The sequence below is a fragment of the Scyliorhinus canicula genome, chromosome 12 (genome assembly GCF_902713615.1).
Source record: "Scyliorhinus canicula chromosome 12, sScyCan1.1, whole genome shotgun sequence".
NCBI classification, from domain to species: Eukaryota; Metazoa; Chordata; class Chondrichthyes; order Carcharhiniformes; family Scyliorhinidae; genus Scyliorhinus; species Scyliorhinus canicula.
Genome location: NC_052157.1, coordinates 104,787,152 through 104,810,840, shown reverse-complemented (window position 1 = coordinate 104,810,840; position 23,689 = coordinate 104,787,152). Strand labels below are relative to the sequence as shown.

At 50.4% G+C, this 23,689-nt stretch overlaps 1 protein-coding gene across 1 annotated transcript in view; it reads right to left on the bottom strand.

Moving 5' to 3' along the window:
* Positions 1–23,689, bottom strand: part of LOC119974615 (protein spinster homolog 2-like) — a 128,176-nt gene that overhangs the window by 52,440 nt on the left and 52,047 nt on the right. The window contains exon 3 of the mRNA XM_038813648.1: positions 1,100–1,236. Coding sequence (XP_038669576.1) covers positions 1,100–1,236 — 137 coding nt within the window. The remainder of the gene's footprint in view (positions 1–1,099; positions 1,237–23,689) is intronic.

Genomic DNA, 23,689 nt, shown 5'->3' with positions numbered 1-23,689 from the left:
ACCAGGATGGGAGCTGTCAAGACCTAAAATGATGATTGGAGTCCCGTGGAGTCTATCTCAGAAAGAGGTCTATCGCATGACTCAGGCATGGGGTTTGACACCCAACAGTAGGCCCATTTCAAAATGGAGCTGGCTGCATCATTGGTGACTCCATTTTGAGGCCCATTCATGTCAGGCGAAGGCAGCGTAAACTAACCCTGATGGGTTAAAGCGCAGTGACTCCCTGTACAGCAGGATCCCACAAATGATTGTGCAAGTCAATCTCTTTTTGATGGCATGAATCAAGGGAAGAATGTTGGGTGGGGCATGCAGCGGTATTCATAGCCATCTTATTTGAAAGATGGCACCTCCGACAGTGTAGCTATCCCTCAGAATCGTACTGAAGTGTCAGCCTCCAGTGCTGCACTCTGGAGTTTTAACTCATGACCTTCTGATTCCGGTAAAGAATATGGTCAAGATCTGCGAGGTGCCATCTGCCAATCTATACTCCGTAATGAAGTTGAAATCAAGTATTTCTGAAGGGGGCAGTGTTTCTTTGGCTGCTCTGGGGCGCTTTACGGGGGAGTGCAGAAGGGTGAGCAATAACACAGCCTCGGAGTCAGGGAGGCATAAATGTTAAGATTCTGCAATGACCCCCCCTCCTGCCCCCACTGAAGTCAGGGGAGGCCACACAAGAGCTGGCATGTCAGCCACAGCCCACCTCCCAAAGCCAAATAGTCAAGACTGATAAATAGATAATGGACGGATAATGGACTGTGGGGCAGGAAAACAGAAAACTGGGACCTACAGGAAAAGGAGTCAAAAGCAATAGAGTGGATGGGTCGGGGTGGGGGAGAGAAGAGTTAAAAAGGAATTAAACAGTTCTGGAGCAAGTGACATATCTCAATAAAACTTAATAATAATAATCTTTATTGTCACAAGTTGGCTTACATTAACACTGCAATGAAGTTACTGTGAAAAGCCCCTAGTCGCCACATTCCGGCGCCTGTTCTGGTACACAGAGGGAGAATTCATAATGTCCAAATTACCTAACAGCAAGTCTACATAGCCCCGTCCTTGAAATGGGAGGTGTGCTACTGCCCCAGTAACACTAACTCACCGGCTTGGTGATGAAGGAGCTGATAAGGGTAACGGCCGACCAGAAAAATATCCCACAGCTCAGGATGAACTTCCTGTTGAAGCGGTCGCCAAGGAAACCGAAGATCGGGGTGGCCACCATGAAACAGCAGATGAAAACTGGGAAAGAAGGGAAAAAATAAAAAGGTGTTAAACATGGAGGTTTCGCTCAGTTAGTACAGTAAATGTTGAACACAGGCTCCAGACTCCACACCAATTTTCGATCCCTGTAACACTCGGTATATATCAAATTTGCTATAAATATCATACAATTTCTTATTTGTGCTTCACCACGTGTGACACTATTACGCACATCAATCACTGGCTGGCATTGGTTCAACTACAGCATCACTAATGTTAAACCAAGGTCCTGGTTACTCTATCAGCTGGAAACGGAAGATCCCTTGGCATGATTTGAAGATAAGCCCACAGATTCTCCCTGGTGTTGTCTGCCAATATTTATCCCAAAACCAACAGATAAAAGCAAAGTACTGCAGATGCTGGAAATCTGAAACAAAAACAGAAAATGCTGGATAAACGCAGCAGAAACGGCAGCGTCTGGGGAGAGAGAAACGCAGTAGAAAGATCATTTAAATCTGAAAGTTAACGCTGCCAGACCTGCTGAGATTCTGGAATTTTCTGTTTTTACGATCACAGAGACAGATTGTGTGCAGCTAAGGGGGTCAGACAGGGGCCTCGGTTGTAATCCTCATCCAAAAAGGCTGCACCTTGGTCAGTGTAGCACACCTTCAGCTCGGGGAGCCAACTCTCCAGAATTGGCCTGGAGGTTGATTGAAGATTAACCTCCATGGAGGAGGGGAAGTGGAGGGGAAGTGGAGGGGTTTGGGGGGGGGGGGGGAAACCACGCAGACACAGGGGAGGATGTGCAAACATCACACGGACAGTGACCCAGGGCCGGGATCAAACCAGTGTCCTCGGCGCCGTAAGGCAGCAGTGCTAACCACTGGGCCACCATGCTGCCCCTGCCTTTTTGCTTTCCAATTGGTGTAGGAAGGCCATACATTACAAGGATGGATGTGTTGGTCAATCAATGGCTGGAGCGCGGAAGTGCTGATCATTTGATAAGACCTCCAGCAAGACATTTAATCACAGTTGGCAACCCTACCTTCAATATTACATTAACGTACTGGTTTAGGTTGTGCGCTCAAGTCTCTGGAGTGGGACTTGAACTCACAATCCTTCTGGCTCAGAGGTGAGAGAGCTCCCCACTGAGCTATGGCTGTTTCCAAGCGAGTCCAACCATCAGATCAGTGGAGACACAGGCCCCCTGTCACCGCATCATCGTCCAACAAATTCCACCCACCAGGTGGAAAATGATAATAAGAGGACCACTGAGGATGACAATCCTCAAGAGGTCAAACCAATCACTGCCTGTGTTTACTTTCAGGAGGAAAGCTGCAGATTGATTTCAACGGGAGTTAATGATTTTTCGCTTTGCACTCCCTGGGGATTGGTATCCCAGAATGAGATGCTGCTGAAATAGCCACGTTATTCTGAACAACTTAATTTGGCAGTTTAAAGCTGCAAATCCCAAATTAACACAATCAATGAAACAAGAGGCAGGGCCAATAACATTCTTTTATCTGTCACTTCAAATTACTCTAAATAGTGTGTGCATGAGAGAGAGGGAGAGGCATGAGTGCGAGTAAGTTTGTGCATCTGGGGGAGTGTATGTATATCAAAGAGAGAGAGTGTGTGTGTGTGTGTGTGTGAGAGGGAGAGACTGTGTATGCATGTGACTATACGCCTGTGTGCGAGCGTGCAGGTGTGCGACTGTGTGCCCGCGTGTGTATGTGCAACAAGACGATGCATGCACCTGAGAGATCGTGTGTGCGCACAACTGTGTGAGTCAGACCGTGGCCGCGATTGAGTGGCCAGGCTAGCCGCAAGCGTAAATCCCGGCATAGCTCTGAAGTCTCACGAGAGGGCCAAAACAGGACTTGCGATGGTGACATCTCACTTTGGTATCTTCTCCGCATCCCCTCTGAAGACATGGTGATAAGGTTTACGCCCAAGAAGGGCACTAGCCTGATTAGCATATTTTATAATAAATTAGAATATTATAGGGCTTAATGCCGGTACTTCCACGCTCACCGTGTCGTCCGATGCAGCCAGTGTGATATCACGCCAGCATGAATTGCTGCTGGTTTTCAAAAATGAAAACCAGTCATGATGACTAGGTCAGGGGTGCACAGATAGGTATACCCCTGGGTGGTGCAAGACATAGCACAGGTTGGCAATGTCAGAGGAGGTCTGCCGGGGGAGCCCCATTGGGGATTCCTCCTCGTGTGAAATGGGGGGGGGGGGGGGGGGGGCAATGTCTTTGAAGGAAAAGCCCCCATGCTCGCTTGGTGAAGGGTGGGGAGAATGCCCTGATGCTTTTTTTGGGGGAGGGTCTTCCATGCCTATAGGGGATGTTTATTTTCAGGGCAGATTGAGGCTCCCTTTAAAGATGGCAGTCAATTTCAGTGGAACTCATCTTGCTCGCTCTACCAGGCTCCACCCCACCAGAGTGGGTGCCCCTCGCAGGGATAATTTTAGGTTTTGAAACTCAGCCAGGCATTCATAACAACATAATAATAATCCTTTGGGAAATGTCAAAGCACTCTATTGAGACTGTACAAACAGATGCGATGATTTTTTCTAACCTGGAGCAGAAGACCTGTTAATCGAAGCAGTCCAGCAGAGGCTGTTTTTAACCCTCAGGTTTTTTTAAATACTGATCGACAGCTTCAGCCTTTTGTTTTAGAACATAGAACAGTACAGCACAGAACAGGCCCTTCGGCCCTCGATGTTGTGCCGAGCAATGATCACCCTACTTAAACCCACGTAACCCGTATACCCGTAACCCAACAATCCCCCCATTAACCTTACACTACGGGCAATTTAGCATGGCCAATCCACCTAACCCGCACATCTTTGGACTGTGAGAGGAAACCGGAGCACCCAGAGGAAACCCACGCACACACGGGGAGGACGTGCAGACTCCACACAGACAGTGACCCAGCCGGGAATCGAACCTGGGACCCTGGAGCTGTGAAGCATTGATGCTAACCACCATGCTACCGTGAGGCCCCTTAAATTTAATTCAAATTTTCACTATCTACCATGGTGGGATACGAACCTGGGTCCCCAGAGCACTACCCTGAATCTCTGCATTACTAGTCTAACGACAATACCACCATGCCACTGCCTCCCCGGCTATAAGTTTAAAAGAGCAGGGTATTTTTAAAAAAAACTTCAAATCATAAAAGCTATACAGATTTTCTGCCCTTTAAAAGCATTTACATCTACTCCATCAATTTGTCAGTGATCCCACACAGTGGGTTAAGGTCCTTGAAATAACCAACATGGGGTCTGTTTGAAATCAGTTCAAAAGGTCCAACTGAGCCTGAGTTTCCTTCCATGTGAACCACACCCAAGCATTTCCCCTAGTGGCAAAAAATTGGACATGTCAGAAATAGGGGCAGAACTTCCACATTTCGGTTCCAGCCACCATTTTTAAAGGTCTGCAGCATCTTCCTCACTGTGAGAGAGTGAATGAGAGTATAGGCAAGTGAGTGAGGTGAGCTAAGGGAGGTGAGGTGAGTGAGCAAGTGCGTCAGAGAATGCCTGTGTGAGTGAATGAATGAATGAATGAATGAGTGAGTGAGTGAATAAGTCCGAGAGTGTGAGTATGTGTGTGTGTGAGAATGTGGGCAGCACGGTGGCGCAGTGGTTAACATTGCTGCCTCGCGGCGCCAAGGTCCCAGGTTTGATTCTGGGTCACTGTCCATGTGGAGTTTGCACATTCTCCCCGTGTTTGCGTGGGTTTTGCCCCCACAACCCAAAGATGTGCAGGGTAGGTGGATTTGCCATGCTAAATTGCTCCTTAATTGGAAAAAATTAATTGGGTACACTGAATTTATTTAAAAAAAGAATGTGCGAGTGTGAGCGAGTGTGCAGTTACTCAGTGAGCTGCAGTGTCTGATTTAAAGACTCGCAGAATGCAGCCTAGCAGTAAAATAGCTGAAAAAGTGCTCAAAATAAAGGACAGATTTTCTGACCCCGCAGCCACAATATTACAGAAGGTCACTAAGTCTTGGTAACGGATCAATTTTGTTTTTTTCACTAACAATACAATTTACAAAAGCCATGGAGCTTCCCATTGAGTAGCAGCAAAGCAAATCCTAGAATGAGTGTGTGGATCTCCCAAGGCAATAGCCCAGTTTGACTTGCGTGGTTAGATTACAGCAGCATGTCATTCAACCAAAAGAAATCTCTAAAAATGGAATAAACTCAGACCCTGATCTCCACGAGGGCACTGTGTAATGATCGTGTTCCAATACAGAAGCACATCTCATTTATAACGCTGGGAATACTTCCAGCACATAACTCTACTTCCCTGCTGTGTTATTGCTTAACTGCAGGCGTACCCTCATTCTCGATAATGCAGAGGTTCAAGGGCTGGTAATCCAGACTGATATTCCAGTGGGGTACTGAAGGAGCACAATCCTTTAACAAGAGCTTTCACTACACAGTACAGCATAGCCTCTGGCTGTTTAGTTTCGTTGACTATGCAAGAGAGAGAAAACATTTTTCATTTATATTGCAACAAGAACAGAGGGGTGTTAGGAAAACTCAGCAGGTCCAGCAGCATCTGAAAGGAGAGAGAAAAACAGAGTTGACATTTCGGGTCCTTGTGGCTCTTCAGCAGAACTGACGTGGGGGAGTGATGTACCATCAATTGAACGCGAGACGAGTTGCTGTACAAAAGTATGGCTTTAATCAGCTAGATGTTAGCCCTGCGGTCGATTACAGTAAATGGACAACCGCCAGGAGTACTGGGTATTTATACCCTGCCTGGAGGCGGGGTTAACTCAGCCTCTCGACCAATCGGGGAGCCGTCACATGACTGGTCTCAACCAATCGATCGAGAGGCACATGACCGACCAGGGCCAATGGTAAGCCGGTGTTCTGCACCAATGGCAGGCAGCTATGCTAATCATACCACCACAGGGAGTATGTGTTTGATATTAACGTGTCGCTGTGACAGATTGCAACAAAATGTAGCAACTGGAAGAACCAAAAACAGATGACCTGGTGTGGGAGGGGAGGTTACATTGAGGCAATAAATGTATGGGATATTTTTTTTTTAAAAAGGTTTAAGGTGGGGGGGGGGGGGGAGAAAGGTCACAATTTGCCGAACTCAACATTGAGTCTCGAGGGCTGTACCGTGTGCCCAACCCGAAGATGAGATGCTGCTTGGGGGGCGGCACGGTGGCATGGCATGGTTAGAGGCTGGTTTAGCACAGTGCTAAATCGCTGGCTTTGAAAGCAGACCAAGGCAGGCCAGCAGCACGGTTCAATTCCCGTACCAGCCTCCCCGAACAGGCGCCGGAATGTGGCGACTAGGGGCTTTTCACAGTAACTTCATTTGAAGCCTACTTGTGACAATAAGCGATTTTCATTTTCATTTCATAGTGGATAGCACTGTTGCCTCATGGCGCTGAGGACCCGGGCTCGATCCCAGGTAGGATCTCCCATAGCATTCCCTTATGCGCTGAGTCAAAGGGGGAGGGGGGGGGGGCGGTGGGAGTCTGATGTGTTGTTCGCAATATGACTACCTTTAACCAATTTGAAACTCAAATGTTCCGAGTTCACACGTCCAGTTATCAAGTACCTACTGACATGTTGACCTATTGCCACGTGAAGCTAGGAACATAAAATTCAAAATGAAAACAATAAGGTTGTGATTGAGGTGATGGATTTGGAAGCACGTACGTGGTACACAGTGCAGGCTACGTGACTGAATGGTTCACCAGCGACACAGCCTTGAACCATTAACTGGCCATTATTCTGCACACAGCATAGCTGGAAGAGAGTTGAAGGGAGGGATCTGTTTTAGCACGATAAAGAAATGTTTCTTTAAATACACAAGTTTAAATGATCAGATCCTGCTCCTGATGCATAAGGAGGCAGTGGTACTGGTGGAAAACAGGAAGCACACTCTGTAACTTTCGCCAAGGTTTCCTTCCCATGTTTACTCGGCTCTGGCATTCCAGAAGAGTTTACAGGAAGGCAACGCGATTAACAGCAGACACCAATGAAATAAAGTCTGGCTGTCACTGTGGTGTCGCCGGCCACTTGCTAATGCTTTGTAATAATCGAAATGTGACCAACATCTCATTGTGACCATTCAGCCATTTGAGCATCTGTCAAGAGAATTTGTTGCACAATTCCAGGGCCCATCGGTCTGCCTCCCATGCACACACATGGGCTGTTTGTGTCTTGGTTACTGCAAATTGGTGATTTACTAGAATGGTACTTTTGGGGGGGGGGGGGCGCGCGGAAGGGGGGGGGGGGGGACAACTGCCAACCCATGAGGAATGTCCACTGTATTAAATGCTACTCAGGCACATAACTGGGAAGCTGCCGCCTTCCCTAGGATCAGGGACCTCAGAGGTGGGCAAGCCCGCCCTCACAATGTTGGCCAGTGGGGAGGCGGGGCTGCTGCTAGTATTGCACCTAGCGGAGGCCCAGGATCACAGAGGCACCCAGGCCAAGGTGAGTGATGTTGGGATGGGAGCTTCAGGGTGGGCGGTGGTATTGGCCTTTCAGATGGGCCCCCACTTCCCGATATCTTTGAAAGAGGGACCCTCACAGGGAGTCTGCAAGCAAACCTGAATCCCCCGCTAGGCAGGATGAGGGCCTTAAGTGGCCATTAATTGCCCATTAAGGACCTCAAATGGTGGCTGGGCAGGAAAGCCATCTGTGAGCCTCCCTACCCCAGAATGAACCGGGAAAGAAGTGGGAAGGTGACATGGTCCCCACTCATAGAATTAGAGTCATAGAATTTACAGTGCAGAAGGAGACCATTCGGCCCATCAAGTCTGCACCGGCTCTTTGAAAGAGCACCCTACCCAAACCCACACCTCCACCCTATCCCCATAACCCAGTAACCCGACCCAACACTAAGGGCAATTTTGGGCACTAAGGGCAATTTAGCATGGCCAATCCACCTAACCCGCACATCTTTGGACTGTGGGAGGAAACCAGAGCACCCAGAGGAAACCCACGCACACACAGGGAGAACATGCAGACTCCGCACAGACAGTGACCCAAGCCGGGAATCGAACCTGGGACCCTGGAGCTGTGAAGCAATTGGGCTAACCACCATGCTACCGTGCTGCCCAACTCGCCACACTCCTGCCCAATTAGATGCTCCCACCAGCAAACTCACCACAGAGGAGAGCATTAAATCCTGCCCTAAACATTGTAATATTATGGAATGCTCAGCCTGAAAGGGTAGTGGAAACAGATTCAATAATAACCTTTGATCTATAATTGAAATACTGCAGGGATTTGGTGAAACAACAGAGGGAGTGCGAGTACTTGAATAGCTTTTTCAAAATGTCAGCACAGATATAATGGACCAAACGGCCTCCTTCTATATAGTATGAACCTAGGGCAGGAATCCAAATCCAAAGTATGGAACACTATAAGATGGGGAAAAAAGTTGGTTTGGTATGTTTGCAGAATGGGCAAAAGAGTTTAAACAGGCATTGTCACAAGGCCACGGTATCTTTCCAAATGTGTAAAGATTAATTGAGCCAAAAGGGGAGGGGCTGAGGAAGTCGGGCCATGGATACTCATGATCTCTGCCCTATTCAGAGGTCAGCCAACAATGTTTGGAGGGCCTGCTGCCTCTATTTCATTCCCCAAAATCTCTGTGTCGCCTGCCTTAAGGGGCCTCCTGGTTAGGCCGGCGAGTGTGGGAGGTTGTCAGCTCAGCCTACAAGCTGGACCTTTGCCAGTTCCCAGTTCCCGATCTGCTCCCCTATCCCTGCAGTGTCAGCCAAAAGTCGGGATTCTACTCCACCCCAGGCTAGCTTAGCTGAACACACAGCGTGAGGGTCATAGACTCACAACCACAGCACCCTGTGAGGAACCTGGAAAGCCAGCCATGTTGAAACAGTTGTACACCTCTGCCCCCCGACGAAGCAACAAGGATTTTTTGTTTGAACAAATGGAACGCGATGATTTAATTTTATTGTGACTTCAGGCTGCTAATTTTGAAATTAAAACAAAACGCCCAACAAAGCGATTACAATTTAACTGGTTAGCAATTTACTGTAGTCCCATTATCAGCACTGCCGCCTCCGAGTTCAAAGCTTGTTGGTTCAAGTCCCACTCCAGAGACATGGGTAGCTAATGTAGGCTGACTCTACTGAGGGAGCACTGCACTGTCAGGGGTGCCATCTTTCAGAGAAGACACTGAGCCGGTCTGCCCCCTTCAGAAGTAAAAGATCCCGTAACATCATTACAAACATATGAAACAGGAGTTGGCCACTCGGCCCTTCGAAACTGCTCCGCCAATCAATAAGATCACGATTGATCTAATTATAACCTCATTCACGCCTATTCCTGATAACCTTTCACCCCCTTTGCTTATCGAGAATCTACCTCTACTTAAAAGTATTAATTCAACAGAATTTTACGGCCACTCCCACTGGCAGGATTTTCCAGTCCCGTCGAATTCCATGGACTTTTGATCGGCTTGGCAGACTTTCCAGCCCCGCCCAAGACAGGCCTGTAAAATTTCACCCAAAGACTTTGCTTCCACTGCTGTTCGAGGAAGAGAGTTCCAAAGACTCCTGTCCCTCAGAACAATTTCTCCTAATCTCGGTCTTAAATGGGCAACCCCTTATCTTTAAAAAGTGACCGCCTGGTTCTAGATTCTCCCACAAGAGAAAACATTCTCTTCACATTCACCTTGTCAATACCCCTCAGGATCTTGTACGTTTAAAGTTGCCTCTTTAAGGGCAGCACGGCAGCATAGTGGTTAGCACAATGGCTTCACAGCGCCAGGGTCCCAGGTTTGATTCCGGCTTAGGTCACTGTCTGTGAGGAGTCTGCAAGTTCTCCCCGTGTCTGCGTGGGTTTCCTCCGGGTGCTCCGGTTTCCTCCCACAGTCCAAAGATGTGCAGAGGTAGGTGGATTGGCCGTGCTAAATTGCCCTTAGTGTCCAAAAAAGATAAGGTAAGGTGGGGTTACGGGGATAGGGTGCAAGTGTGGGGATAAGGTGGAAATATGGGGTTAGGTAGGGTGCTCTTTCCAAGGGCCGGTGCAGACTCGATGGGCTGAACGGCCTTCTTCTGCACTGTAAATTCTGTGATTAAGCTTCTAAAGTCCAATTGATACAAGCCTAGCCTGGCCTGTCCAACCTTATTGGAGAACAGCAGTGCAACCTATGACTTGTCATTATTTATCCCACAACATATCTCACTAAAAATAAAACTGTTTATTAGAGACTTTTGTTTGTGGGAGCTGACTGTGCAGCAATTGGCTCTCCCGTTTCGTACGTCACAACAGTACACTTCAAAAACACTTGACTGTCTGTGAAGCTGTTCGATGGGTGAAGGGGTTAGGTGCTGTATAGCTTACAGCACTATGCGTGGGAAAATTCACCCAAAGCATTTGATTAAAGCAGGTTGCACACCACGAGCCCCTGTTGGTAGTGTGACGGCTGCATCACTTCTAAAGGCAGCTTGGTGCTCCGCTGTCGTCGCAATGATTTATTAATAGGTGGTTGTGACCTGCTCTCTGCACTGCTGGCTGCCATAATGATGAGAACTGGCTTCTCAAAGTAATTCATTCTGCGCCCCTCGCCGAGGTCAGGAACAACTCGGTTGTGGTGATGACAGTGAAGAAACTCTATGTTCCTTTCGAACCAGTGGCTTCTGTAGCACCAACGCTGCCACCAGCCAAGCGGAGAAACAATCTGGAAGGGGGGGGGGGGGGTTGTGTGAGGGTGGGGGTGGGGGAGAAGGGCGATTCCACACAAACATGCTAACTTTGTCAAACTTGCTTCCCAATCCAGGCCAGCTGTGTTTCAGGAAGTACAAGTCCCCAAGGCCTATAGGTGGAGGATATAGCCATTATTCCTGTTGAAATGCCAAGCATTTTCTGAAGGCAACTAACATCCTTTTTTACTGGAATGTGCCAGCTGTGTGTCAAAATAAGACTAAGTGTGAAACTTTAAGTGTTCTATCATCAATCTATCATCGCTTATTCTGTAAATACGTTTGGACTGCCACATTGGTTGGAACAGTGCTTTGCATTTTACGTACCTCAGCAGGATGAGGCCTAGTGATAGGCTCATGTGTAAATTTCCTCAACTACAACCTGATTGATAGCCTCTTACCATTCCCTTAATGTTGTTTCTATGGTTTGGTGCTGGATGGGAAACCTGGGTGGGTCATTTCATAGAATTCCCACGTTGCAGGAGGAAGCCATTCAGCCCATCAAATCTGCAGCGACCTTCTGAAAGAGCATCCACCCAGGTCCAATCCCCTGCCCCAGCCCCCTAACCCCACCCACCTAACCTCTGAACACTAAGGGGCAATTTAGCATGGCCAATCCACTTAACCTGCACATCTTTAGGCTGCGGGAGGAAACCGGAGCACCCGGAGGAAACCCACGCAGACACGGGGAGGATGTGCAAACTCCACACACAGAGTCACCCAAGGCCGGAATTGAACCCGGATCCCTGGTGCTGTGAGACAGCAGTGCTAACCATTGTGCCAACCGTTTCTTAACACACAAGATTCAGGTCTTGGAAGGTTTACCCTACATTTTCCCCCCACTCAGCCATGTTTGGACACCCTGCTCTTGGTCCTGCCGTGAGGACTGGGGTTGCCAGAGGTCAGCCCAAAGGTCACTCTCCTCTTGGCCCAATGAGGTGGGGATTAGGAATTCAGAAAAACGCCCACTCCCTTTCTTGATGCGGCTGGTTTTAAACCAGAGCGAAGTCCCTTCAGAATCCGAATTGAACCTTTGTTGGAAACTTTTAATTCCAATGGGCGGGGGGGGGGGGGGGGGGGGGGGGGGGGGGGGGGGGGGGGGGGGGGGGGGGGGGGGGGGGGGGGGGGGGGGGGGGGGGGGGGGGGGAAATCTTCCAGGCTAACCAACAGCAGGAAGTCTGGAGGGCGGGTAAACTCAATTTGACTGGCAGCCAAAAATCAGTTTTCCGATGGTGGGATGAACTTTAGCAATTATGTTCCCGGAATTTCAAAGACAGGTCAAGGCTCCTGATTAACAATTTGTACATTATGAATGCTCTTTAAAGGTCCAACGCACCAGTACGAAATACCCCCTCCAAAAGTTCCCCACTAATGATAAATTAGAATATTCACTTTTACGGCTGCACATAAGTGGCGTGCACCTGGCGAGGTCGACCTCTTCCCTGATTAATGGTGAGTTGCCGCTGCAGGGTTCTCTTTGGGGAGTGTGTGTAAATGCCAGCCTATGCTTCAGACTGGGTGTTGGTGCAGGTTGCGTGGAGGGTGACAAAGGAAGGGGTAGCAGGGGGAAGGTGAAGCAGTGACTGTGCAAAGGCAGAAGGGATGATGCAGGCTGTTCCTTTAAATATGGCACCCTGACCTTCGACCACATGAGGTATAATAACAGCGGTTTCCTGCCTGCCCCCGCCCTGAGAGTCGGCAAGCTCCTCGCAGATGCATATTGAAGAAGATGAACAGCTGAAGACCACACGTGGTTCAGTGCACATCTTTGGGCTGTGGGGTGGAACCGGAACACCCGGAGGGAACCCACGTGGACAAGGAAAGAAAGTGCAAACGCCACACAGATAGTCACCTGAGGCTGGAATTGAACCTGGGTCCCTGACGCTGTGAGGCAGCAGTGCTAACTACTGTGCCACTCAACTTACCAGTGCAGGAAGGTGACTCGTGGATCGGGGCACCATTTTTAAAAGTAGCTCCAATTTCCCATTCGTCCTCAACAATCGCACTGCGGCCTCCACCCCCCCCCCCCCCCCCCCCCTCCCCATTGTGCCCAACCCACCTCTTCTGGGGTCCTCGAGCACCCTCTCACCCCACTACTTAAAGGCAAGTAATCCCGGGCTCGACCTCTGGCACAGACAACCTGGCACCCAGGACTATGGGCTGCCAGCCTGGCACCCTGCCAGCTGATACAGCAATGCCATCCAGGCACCCTGGTAGTGTCACGGGGGCAGTGCCAAGGTGCCCAGTTGCCAGGAGTGCCAGCATACCCCCCTTCCTGGTCTCCGACCATCCGGGATCTCTATTTCGATGTTGAGTGGGCGGAGGATCAGATGGGGTGGGGGTTATACCATTGCCTTGGCCAATATTTATCCTTTACTAATAATTAAAATCGATCATTGATCGCATTCTCGCCTGTAGAAAGGTGAACCGTTACTTTTTGCAAGACAACGAACCCCCCCGCCCCTTCCCCCCCCGCCCCTTCCCTTCCCCCGCCCCTTTCCTTCCCCCCCTCCGCCCCTTCCCTTCCCCCCCTCCGCCCCTTCCCTTCCCCCCCTCCGCCCCTTCCCTTCCCCCCCTCCGCCCCTTCCCTTCCCCCCCTCCGCCCCTTCCCTTCCCTTCCCCCCCTCCGCCCCTTCCCTTCCCCCCCTCCGCCCCTTCCCTTCCCCCCTCCGCCCCTTCCCTTCCCCCCTCCGCCCCTTCCCTTCCCCCCCGTGCCCCTTCCCTTCCCCCCCCTCCGCCCCTTCCCTTCCCCCCTCCGCCCCTTCCCTTCCCCCCGCCCCTCCTTCCCCCCCTCCGCCCCTTCCCTTCCCCCCTTCCCCCCGCCCCTTCCCTTCCCCCCCTCCACCCCTTCCCCCTTCCCCCCCGCCCCTTCCCTTCCCCCCGCCCCTTCCCTTCCTCCCCGCCCCTTCCCTTCCCCCTTCCCCCCCACCCTTTCCTCTCCCCCCTTCCCCCCGCCCCTTCCCTTCCCCCCCGCCCCTTCCCCCCGCCCCATCCCCCCTTCCCCCCGCCCCATCCCCCCTTCCCTTCCTCCCCCTTCCCTTCCCCCTCCCCCCGCCCCTTCCCTTCAACTGGGGGCTCATGTCCTTGGAGATCAGAAGTACATTAAATGGGCATTTTCATCGACTTCTAACAGCACGCCTCCCCATACGCGCTGTGTGGGGGAATAAAAGCATATATGTGTTTTCATGATTAATTCAGCTGAAGGGGTCTGGAGCCACAGTGGCAATGAAAAGATTTCTATCTCCCACCAGTGAATAGGATCAGCTGCACAAAATGAATTGAAATGCTACAACCTTGACTGGATTGGGATCTAAAGTAATTGCGACAGCAACGGGAATGGCATTGGTGTATTTCAACTCAGGAGCGCAGGTGGTGCAGTAAGTTTGAATGCTGCACACAGCTCCCGGGTGTCACCCCCAGGGCCTGACTTCATCTCGAACCCAAACAGCCCTCAGTGGTGCTTGTCAACTCTTGGATCCCTGGGAAGTATGTTCCCAACACTAGTGCCCAATCGAATCGGGATCGCCAAGGCACGCGGGAATGAGAATTCTCTGGGGAAGGCGTGGGGGTGGGCGCTGAGGCTTGTGCATGTTTGTGTGTGTGTGTGTATGTATGTGTGGGGTGGGACATGGCCTCAGCACATTTGACTTCTGGGCACGAAACGCATGATCAAAATTTCACGGGGCTATGACCTCGAGAGCACCGGAGTTTCACCGGTCAACATTCTCTCTTTTCTATTTCAGCTTTCTTACATTTGTGGAATTTTTCGATGCATCCCTTTCTAGCTAAATTAGAAAGCTTTGTTAAGGTAATTGTTACAAAAGGCAATTTTGCAGCGGCAGACTGCAAACTACTGCGGGCGTGCTGCACTGTAAAAGTCTTTCAGATGAGACATTAAAGACAAGCTCCTTGGGTGGATCCCAAGGTACCGTTTGAAGAAGAGCAAGAGAATTCTCCCCAGGGGTCTGACCAATATTTATCTCTCTCAATCAGCGATGAGCTGGTCATTTATCATAGTGCTGCTTGTGGGGAGCTTTCTGTGCACAGATTGGCTGCCATGCTTCCTGCTTTATAACAGCGAGGGACGTTTCAAAAAGGATTGCCTGGAAGTGCTTTGGGGAAATCCTGAGGTTGTGAACAGTGCTATACAAATGCATTTTTTTCTCTTTTCCAGGGAGATAAGTAAAGGAAAGGATGTTTTAGGAAATTACAAGTGATGAATCTGCTCCGGGCCGAAGAAATGACTGTTTTTATAAGTCAGGAATAAATTCTCGGCTGTCTGAGCTATGGATCGGGTGTCATGTGTGCCTTTACTTAACCACAATTACTTACAGCTGACCAGTTTAATTCTGACTAGCCCAGTGTTTGGATGAGATGCCGTGAGGGGTTTGAAAGACAAGGTCGAGTTGGAATTTGCCAAAGCGATAGATTTTGCCCTAAACGGTGACTGCGATAGGGTTGACTGCCAGCTGATCACAGATGTCGCTTCAAATCAGGAACGGATGGGGAAGGGTGCGGTGGGTAACGCAACCTGCTGGGGGCGGGTTTGACGTGGCAACTCCCGTTTTAAAACAAAAGGCGCCACTACAAAGAAAAGAATCTGCCTCGTTTCACCAGGGTGGTAAGGCGTGAAACTACCAAGATACAAATAAACAATGCGAGCTTCTTTATTTCTAGTGGAGAGTAGCAAATAGGGACTGCTCACAAGGAGAGGAATTTGAGAATAGGAGCATGACCAATTGCTCTGGAGTGTGGGCAGGTACAGGTACCTCCCTACCTGCTGCAGCTTTTACCTCAACGCTTGCTAATTGCTGCTATTATAGTTTGTGCTGTGGGATTATCTTGTCAATGAGTGGGTGTGTGAGCAGCGCTCCGATCGACAAGGTTTGATTCAGGACTTGACAGCTTGGCCACAGAAGCCTGAAAGGGGGTCCGTGCTGAATTGCCTTTCTTCAAATTCCTGAGGGACTTTGATAAAAGAGTTTGATACTGTAGTTGCTTACGCCGGTGCCACCAGATAGGGGAAAGCTAGTACCAGTGGGGTGGGGGTTGGCCTGTTAAGCACACTGAGATAACACGGGCTGCAACTGGATGCAGCTATAACTGAAATAGACTCCAGACCTTGAAGTTAGTTCAATTTGATTTATTGAACCTGTCACACAGTTAGGACAGTTCTCTGTGAGTTCGACACTCTGTCTGACTGAACCAGACTAGCTCTTAGCCACGTCCTGTATGCGTTACGTGATATCTAAACCGGACCCACTCTAGATGTCCCTAGTGGAAAGAGGCAGAGTGTAAGCGCCTCATGCCTTTTATAGTGGGAAACCACCCCCAAGTGTTCTGCCTGCTGATTGGTTATGTCCTGTTCTCTGTGTTCATTAGCTGCCTGCCTGTATCTCATTATGTGCCTGTCTGCAGATCATGACAGGGGTGGGTGGATTTTTAAGATAGTTGGCCAAAGAACCAACTGGGGCAGCAGGGTAGCATGGTGGTTAGCATAAATGCTTCACAGCTCCAGGGTCCCAGGTTCGATTCCCGGCTGGGTCACTGTCTGTGTGGAGTCTGCACGTCCTCCCCCTGTGTGCGTGGGTTTCCTCCGGGTGCTCCGGTTTCCTCCCACAGTCCAAAGATGCGCGGGTTAGGTGGATTGGCCATGCTAAATTGCCCGTAGTGTCCTAAAAAAAAAAGTAAGGTTAATGGGGGGGGGTTGTTGGGTTACGGGTATAGGGTGGATACGTGGGTTTGAGTAGGGTGATCATGGCTCGGCACAACATTGAGGGCCGAAGGGCCTGTTCTGTGCTGTACTGTTCTATGTAAACCAGAAGGGAGATGAAGAGAGTTTTTGGAATGAATTCTGAACTGGAATCCACTGCCTGATGGGGGCGGAGGAGCCGACACACAGTCACACCCATTTAAATCGGCACAGGAGGATCCCACTACCCTGTTCCTGATCCCAGTGAGAGACAGGCCATTCCGAGCCTCTCATGTTGTGCCCAGTCTTGGAGGAGTGTGAATTTATGGGATGGGGAGTGTGCAAATTCCCTCTTCTGACTGACAGCTCTGACTGTCAGACTGGATTACCAGGGTCCAATTGAACACGACTCTATAACGTAGAAGGGCCGGCAATCCAGCACCGATTTTCCCTGCTCCCATCTAGACCAGTGAAGGAAATGAAAACCAATGGGCACCTCCGAAACAGAATCTTTTAAATACATTAATCGGACAGAGGAAGTAGGGGAGCCCATTCAGCCCCTCGAGCCTACTCATCTTTGCTCCATATCACTCGATACTCAAGCCTCACAAAAATCTACCAATTTCCATACAAACCATTTTAATTGACCCCCGTTCACCCACAGCTTTCTGGGGAGAATGTTCAAGGCTTTTTAATACCATTTGTGTGAAGAATTGCAGCCTAATTCTACTCCTGAAGGCCTAGATATTCTGGATTCATCTACCAGTGTGAGGTGCCCAAAGCATTTGACTATCACGATTGTCTTAAATCCTTACATTCACCATTAAAATGCCAGCAACAACATGGCGACTGGTGGAGGAAAACAAACATTAATGGAAGACTGTTAGCATCTAATGGAAGAATGATTGGTTTCTGGAAACAATCAGCTTCCTGACATTTGGCAAACAGCTGTCCTTCCAACGCCATTCCCATACACCACCTCACCATGGCCTAACCATCCACCGCCTTAGGGAGTAATTAATAAAACACTGCCAGAGGAGGAAGCTGAGATCCATCTTAACAAAGCAAAGGATTGAGATCTGGGGTTGACTATTTCACAAGTTGGATCTTCCAAGCCATTCACGGTGCTCGACTGTCAAAAGCCTGCCAAGTGGGCCCAGTGTGTACAGTCACACAGGAAATATCAACCCTTCAAATATAACACTGCTCCCATTTCGCTCTGTTCCCTGAATCAGGGAGCTGACCTTTCAAACATTTAACCATTTTTGTTGAGCTCTGGTCACCCAGTCACTTCCTTCAGAAAGTCTCTTTCAATTTACCATCAATGCCAAAACTCTGAACATAACCCACGCAGGTGAGAGTTTTTTTTATTTGTTCATGGGACATGGGCGTCGCTGGCTGGGCCAGAATTTATTGCCCATTCCGAATTGCCCTTGAAGGGGCAGTTAAGAGTCAACCACATTGCTGTAAGTCTGTAGTCACATGTAGGCCAGACCAGGTAAGGATGGCAGATTTCCTTCCCTCGTGGACATTCGTGAACCCGATGGGTTCTTTAAAAAACGACAATCGGCAATGGTTTCATGGTTCAATGGTTTTTATATTGAATTCAGATTTTACCATCTGCAGTGGCGGGATTGGAACCAGAAACCCTCGGTTTCTGGTTTTCTAGTCCAGTGACAATACCACTAAGCCACTGCCTCCCTGAGGTAATTCAGCCTCCCACGGGCCTGGGACCTTCACTTCTTTTTAAAAAATAAATTTAGAGTACCCAATTATTTTTTTTTTCCCAATTAAGGGGCAATTTAGCGTGACCAATCCACCTAAACTGCACATTTTTGGGTTGTCGGGGCGAAACGGGGAAAATGTGCAAACTCCATACGGACAGTGACCCAGAGCCTGGATCGAACCTGGGACCTCGGCGCCGTGAGGCTGCAGGGCTAACCCACTGCGCCACCGTGCTGCCCTGGACCTTCACTTCTTAAAGGGGCAGGCACTGCCATTAGGTGACTGTCATTAATCCATCAGTGAATTAAGTGAAGAGGAGATATACTGGAATGGTATCAGGGATGCTCGCTTCGGTTATGTGCAGGAAATAGAGAAGCCGGGATTGTTGTTCACCTTGGAGCAGAAAATATTAAAAGGAGATTTAATATTCGTGTTGAAAATCCTGAGGGGCTTTGAGAGAAGGGTATGATACTGTAGCTGCTTATGGTGTCACCAGATAGAGGAAAACTGTTACCAATGGGGTGGGGTGGATGTGTTTTTAAGTTTTGGCCAAAGGACCAGAGGAGAGGCGAGGAGAATTTTTGATATAAGAGTTGTGAACTGGAATCCACTGCCTGAAGGGTGCCTGAAGCAGATTCAGTAATAGCTTTCATAGGCGAATTGGATAAATATTTAAAAAATATAAACAAGTGGTGGGCGATGGAGAAAAGACAGGGGAGTGAGATTATTTGAGTAGCTGTTTCAAAGAGATAACACAGGCACTGAAAGGCCTCCTTCGATCTGCGATGCATGATTCTTTCACAACATTTTTAATGTGTCATCAGAGAATTCATTTGCTTTCGCTTGCTGCTGAGATGCAGAAAATAGAGTGAAAACAATGCTGATTTGCATCTTATTAAATAGCCCCTAACGAGGGAATGATGCGCGTTGCACAAGCAGAGGTGAAGGGGAGGCGGACGTTCGAGATTACATCATGAGCACCAATATTTATAGATGAAGTGAATGAGATCTTCGAAAAATCAGATTGTCAAACCGTGGCGCATACGGTGGCCAACTATTTCTTATGGGAGTGACCCAGAAGATTTTGAGGTTAAGTAAGTCCTAGCAGCATAACTTGTGAAATTAAATTCAAATGGGCTAAATTTTCCAGCCCTTCCTGCCAGCTCGATTTTCCGGTCCCACCGTTGGGGAATTCGGCCCCCCCCCCCCCCCCCCCCCCCCCCCCCCCCCGGTTCCCCAGCAGTAAAGAGCGAGTGTTACACAAAGCGGCGGAGACCTCGGTGGAACCTTCCACCTTCACCTCGTCTGCCTTGCACGTGAAAGTCATCTCACACTATAATGTCGACTCTTAAGAAAAGGAGTGCTGCCCTGCCCCCGGCCCAGTGTCAGGAACATGCCAACTGAGTAAGCAGACCAATAAAATAACTGACCTAACTCCAAAAAGGCCTGTGACAAATGAGCACGCCTCTATCCAGCCTTTCAGTGGTGGGACAATCCCAAGTGTTGAGGAGATAACCTCAATGTTAACGGCCATTGTTAAAGAGATGGGTTGAGTGGAAAGCTCATGTCAAAACTGCGCTCTGGTTAATTTTATCCACACTTCACAACTGCATTTTAAAATTTAAAGAAAAGGAAAAATAATGCGGCATTGCGATTATCGACAGTGTCCCCAGAGTATCACTTCTCTTCAGTTAGCTCCCACCCCCCAAATCCCATCCGCCATTACATTCACAATGAAACTCCTCCTCATCCAACTTTCCGCCATTTTACTATCAGTCTCCGCCCTCCTAATGACACTCCCTTCCTTCTCCACACTCTCAATCGGTTGCCGTGGGCGGGATTCTCTGACCCCGCGCCGGGTCGGAGAATCGCCGACGGGCCGCGCCCTGCCGCCCCGACGCTGGCATGCGATTCTCCGCAGAGTGGAGAATCAGCGCCATTGGCGCCCGGCGTGGTTGGCGCGGCACCGGTCGCGGGCCGCTCTGCGCGGCCAGCCCACTGATTCTCCGGCCCGGATGGGCCGAGCGGCCATAAGAAAAGAGCCGAGTCCCACCGGCGGCGTTCTAACCTGCTCTGAGCCAGCAGGACCTCGGCGTGTAAGGGTCGGGTGGCGGCCTGTGGGGGGGGGGGGGGGGGGGTCCGACCATGGGGGGGGGGAACCTCCGATGTGGCCTGGCCCGCGATCGGGGCACACCAATCGGCAGTCCGGCGTCTGTGGCAGGGGGGTCTCCTTTCCTACGTGCCGGCCCCTGTCGCCCTGCGCCATGTTGCATCGGGGCCAGCGCGTTGAAGGAGTCCACTGCGCATGAGTGCGTTGGCGCCGGTGCAACTGCACATGTGCGGATCCTGTGGCGCTCAGTTCACGCCGGGATCTGCAGCTGGAGTGGCGTGAACCGCTCCAGCGCCGTGGTGGCCCCCTGCAGGGGCCAGAATAAGTCGTGGGAGCGGCCCATTCACGCCGTCGTAAAACGCGACGTCGTTTACAACGGCGTGGACACTCTGCCGCGGGATTGGAGAATCCCGCCCCTTACCTCTGCAATACTGTTCAAGCTGCACTGTTCCTCCCCTCCCTCTTCAATACTGACACACTTTTCATCCCACTCTTCTTCAACACTGGCGGTACTAGTGTTCTCCTCTCCCCTCACCTGGCTTTAGATAATATTGACACTTCCTCCAAAACCCCATCCCTGACTTCAGACCTCTCCCCTCAATCATCATCTACATTTCTCAGGACTAGTGTGTAGTGAATGTGATTCACACTATATATAGTTGCGAATATCACTCCATGTATATATGTTCGTTATCTACCCGTTGTAAGATTAATGCTGGATATAGTTGCCAATATAACTCCGTGTATATATGTTCACTATCCACCATTGTAAGTGCAGTTACACTATACGACCACCAGGGGGAGTCGCTCTGGGAGTACGCGGGAGTTTGTACTGGGCTCCTCCCTTGGCTCCGCCCAGGACTCCTCCCCCTGGGACCGATGTATAAAGATCAGTGCCTTAGAGCCAACCTGCCATTTCATCTGGAGTTCAACGACGAATAGGCTGGCTCTGTTGTAAGTGTATTAAAGCCTCTGTTCAGATCCAACTACTGGAACCATCATGGTGTTCCTTAAAATAAATTAATCTACAGAATGTGGACTTCGCTGGTTCAGCCAGGATTTATTGCCCATCTCTAGTTGCCCTTCAAAAGGTGGTGGTGGGCTGCCTTCTTGAACGGCTGCAGTCCCGGAGGTGTGGGTACGGTACAGTCGCGGAGTTCCAGGATTTTGCCCCTGCGACAGTGAAGGAACTGCAATATATTTCCAAGTCGGGTTGGAAAACTGGCTTTTTAACAAACATAAGATGCCCAGGCCTTTACGTCCAATTAACTTCAAAGATTTTATATGAAAACTTGCCCAAAGATACTGATGGAGATCACAGGCGGGATTCTCCGACACCCCGCCGGGCCGGAGAATCGCCGGGGGGTGGCGTGAATCCCGCACCCAGCTGCCGGATTCTCCGGCGGTGGTTTTCCGGCGGGGGCGGGAATCGGCCGCGCCAGTCGGGGGCTGTTGGCAGCGGTCCCCCTGGCTATTCTCCACCCCGCGATAGGCCGAGAGGCCGCCTGTTTTCGGCCAGTCCCGCCGGCGTAGATTACACCAGGTCTGTACACCACGGTGGGACTTGGCTCTGCGGGCGGCATGTGGAGTCCTCACTGGGGAGCGGGGGGATCTGGCCCTGGGGGGGCACGGTGGCCTGACCCACGATTGGAGCCCACCAATCCGCGGGAGGGCCTGTGCCATGGGGGCACTCTTTCCCTCCGCGCCAGCCGCTGTAACGGTCCGCCATGGCCGGCGCGGAGAAGAACCCCCCTGTGCATGTGCCGGGATGACACCAGTACACGCTGGCGCTCCCGCGCATGCGCCAACTCGTGCCAGCTGTCGGAGGCCCTTCGGCACCAGTTGGCACAGCGCCAACCCCGCCGCCGCTGGCCTAGCCCCTGAATTCCGCACCTTCTGGGCGGCTCGACGCCGGAGTGGTTCACGCCACTCCTCGGCGCTGGTACGGCTCGCCCCGCCGGTTAGTGGAGAATCCCACCACACATTTCTTGCTACTGTCTCACACATGAGATTAACCAGTTGGTGCTCTAGAAGGTCTGGTACAATCAGCAATCTCCACTGCATAGGAGAGGGAGGGTGCATGACGGTGCACCTTGTTGTCAGCATTCACAAATACTGAGTGCAAGTGGCAATTTGGTTGCTAAATGTGGAGGAGACTCCTCCCGCTCTCAGGAGCTGACAGAATGCAAAGTTGCATGAAAGCACAGTCTACATATAGAAACATGCTACTGTTGCACCTGCAGTCTGGGTCCTGTCTTTGATGAAAGGCAGTTTAATTGGCACTTGACAGCATTTAGAAGGTCAATTCTGATTATTTTGCTACCAACTCCTCTCAGCTTTATGGCAGTCAGCTCACTCAAAGGATGGAACTGAGAGACCTTTTTGCAAGTTGTATAATATTGAAGGGTACTCTTATAACCAGAGAATAAGAGGACCAACTTCTTACTAAGGAGCTCATGCACAGTCAAAGCAGCTCAAGGCTGCAACAGGTTGTGGGCCTGTTACTGGGGGCAACAGGCTGCAGGCCCATGGACTACAGGCAGACTTGATCTTTAACCCTTTACACAACACATTATGGCTGACAGAATCCTGCTACATATCTTAGACAGGATGTCTTGGGAGTGCAAACAGGTCAATGTGTTGATACAGATAGCCATGCCAAGAACTCTGATGGATTGATTTTGATCCACGTGGCAACTGGCAAGGAGGAGACATTTAATCAGATGGAAAGGCACAAGGTGGAGAGCCCTTTGTCTTTCCCCTCACTCCCGATGCCCCCCACCCCGACTCCTCCAACTTCTGACCCTCCCCCACTCCCGATAAAGTCCAGGGCAGGAAATGTTGGAGGAAGGGGTCAATTAATGGTCTCATCCCTCTGGCCTCAGCTGCCCTGCCTGCAGGCGAGGCGAGTGCCCTCCAGATCAGGCACGGGCCCCACTGGCAGCAATAACAATCCCTCCGGGAGGATCCCATGCTTCCCTCCACTGCCCATCCCTCCTCGCCAGGCCCCACCTGACTGTTCCAAGTGAGGCACTCCACTGACCTCACCTCCATGGCTGCCCTGCATCATGGGCCTCCTTCAGTCTCAGCAGTAGCCACTGCTGCGAGTGGTGCTGAAAAACCTTTTGCCCTGTGATTGGGACAACAGATTTTGGAGGCAGGATCTTCATCATGAAGTCCTCAAGGAAGTGCCGAGAAGGAAATCAATCCCACTGTGGTACCGGAAATGGTGTTGCAGTG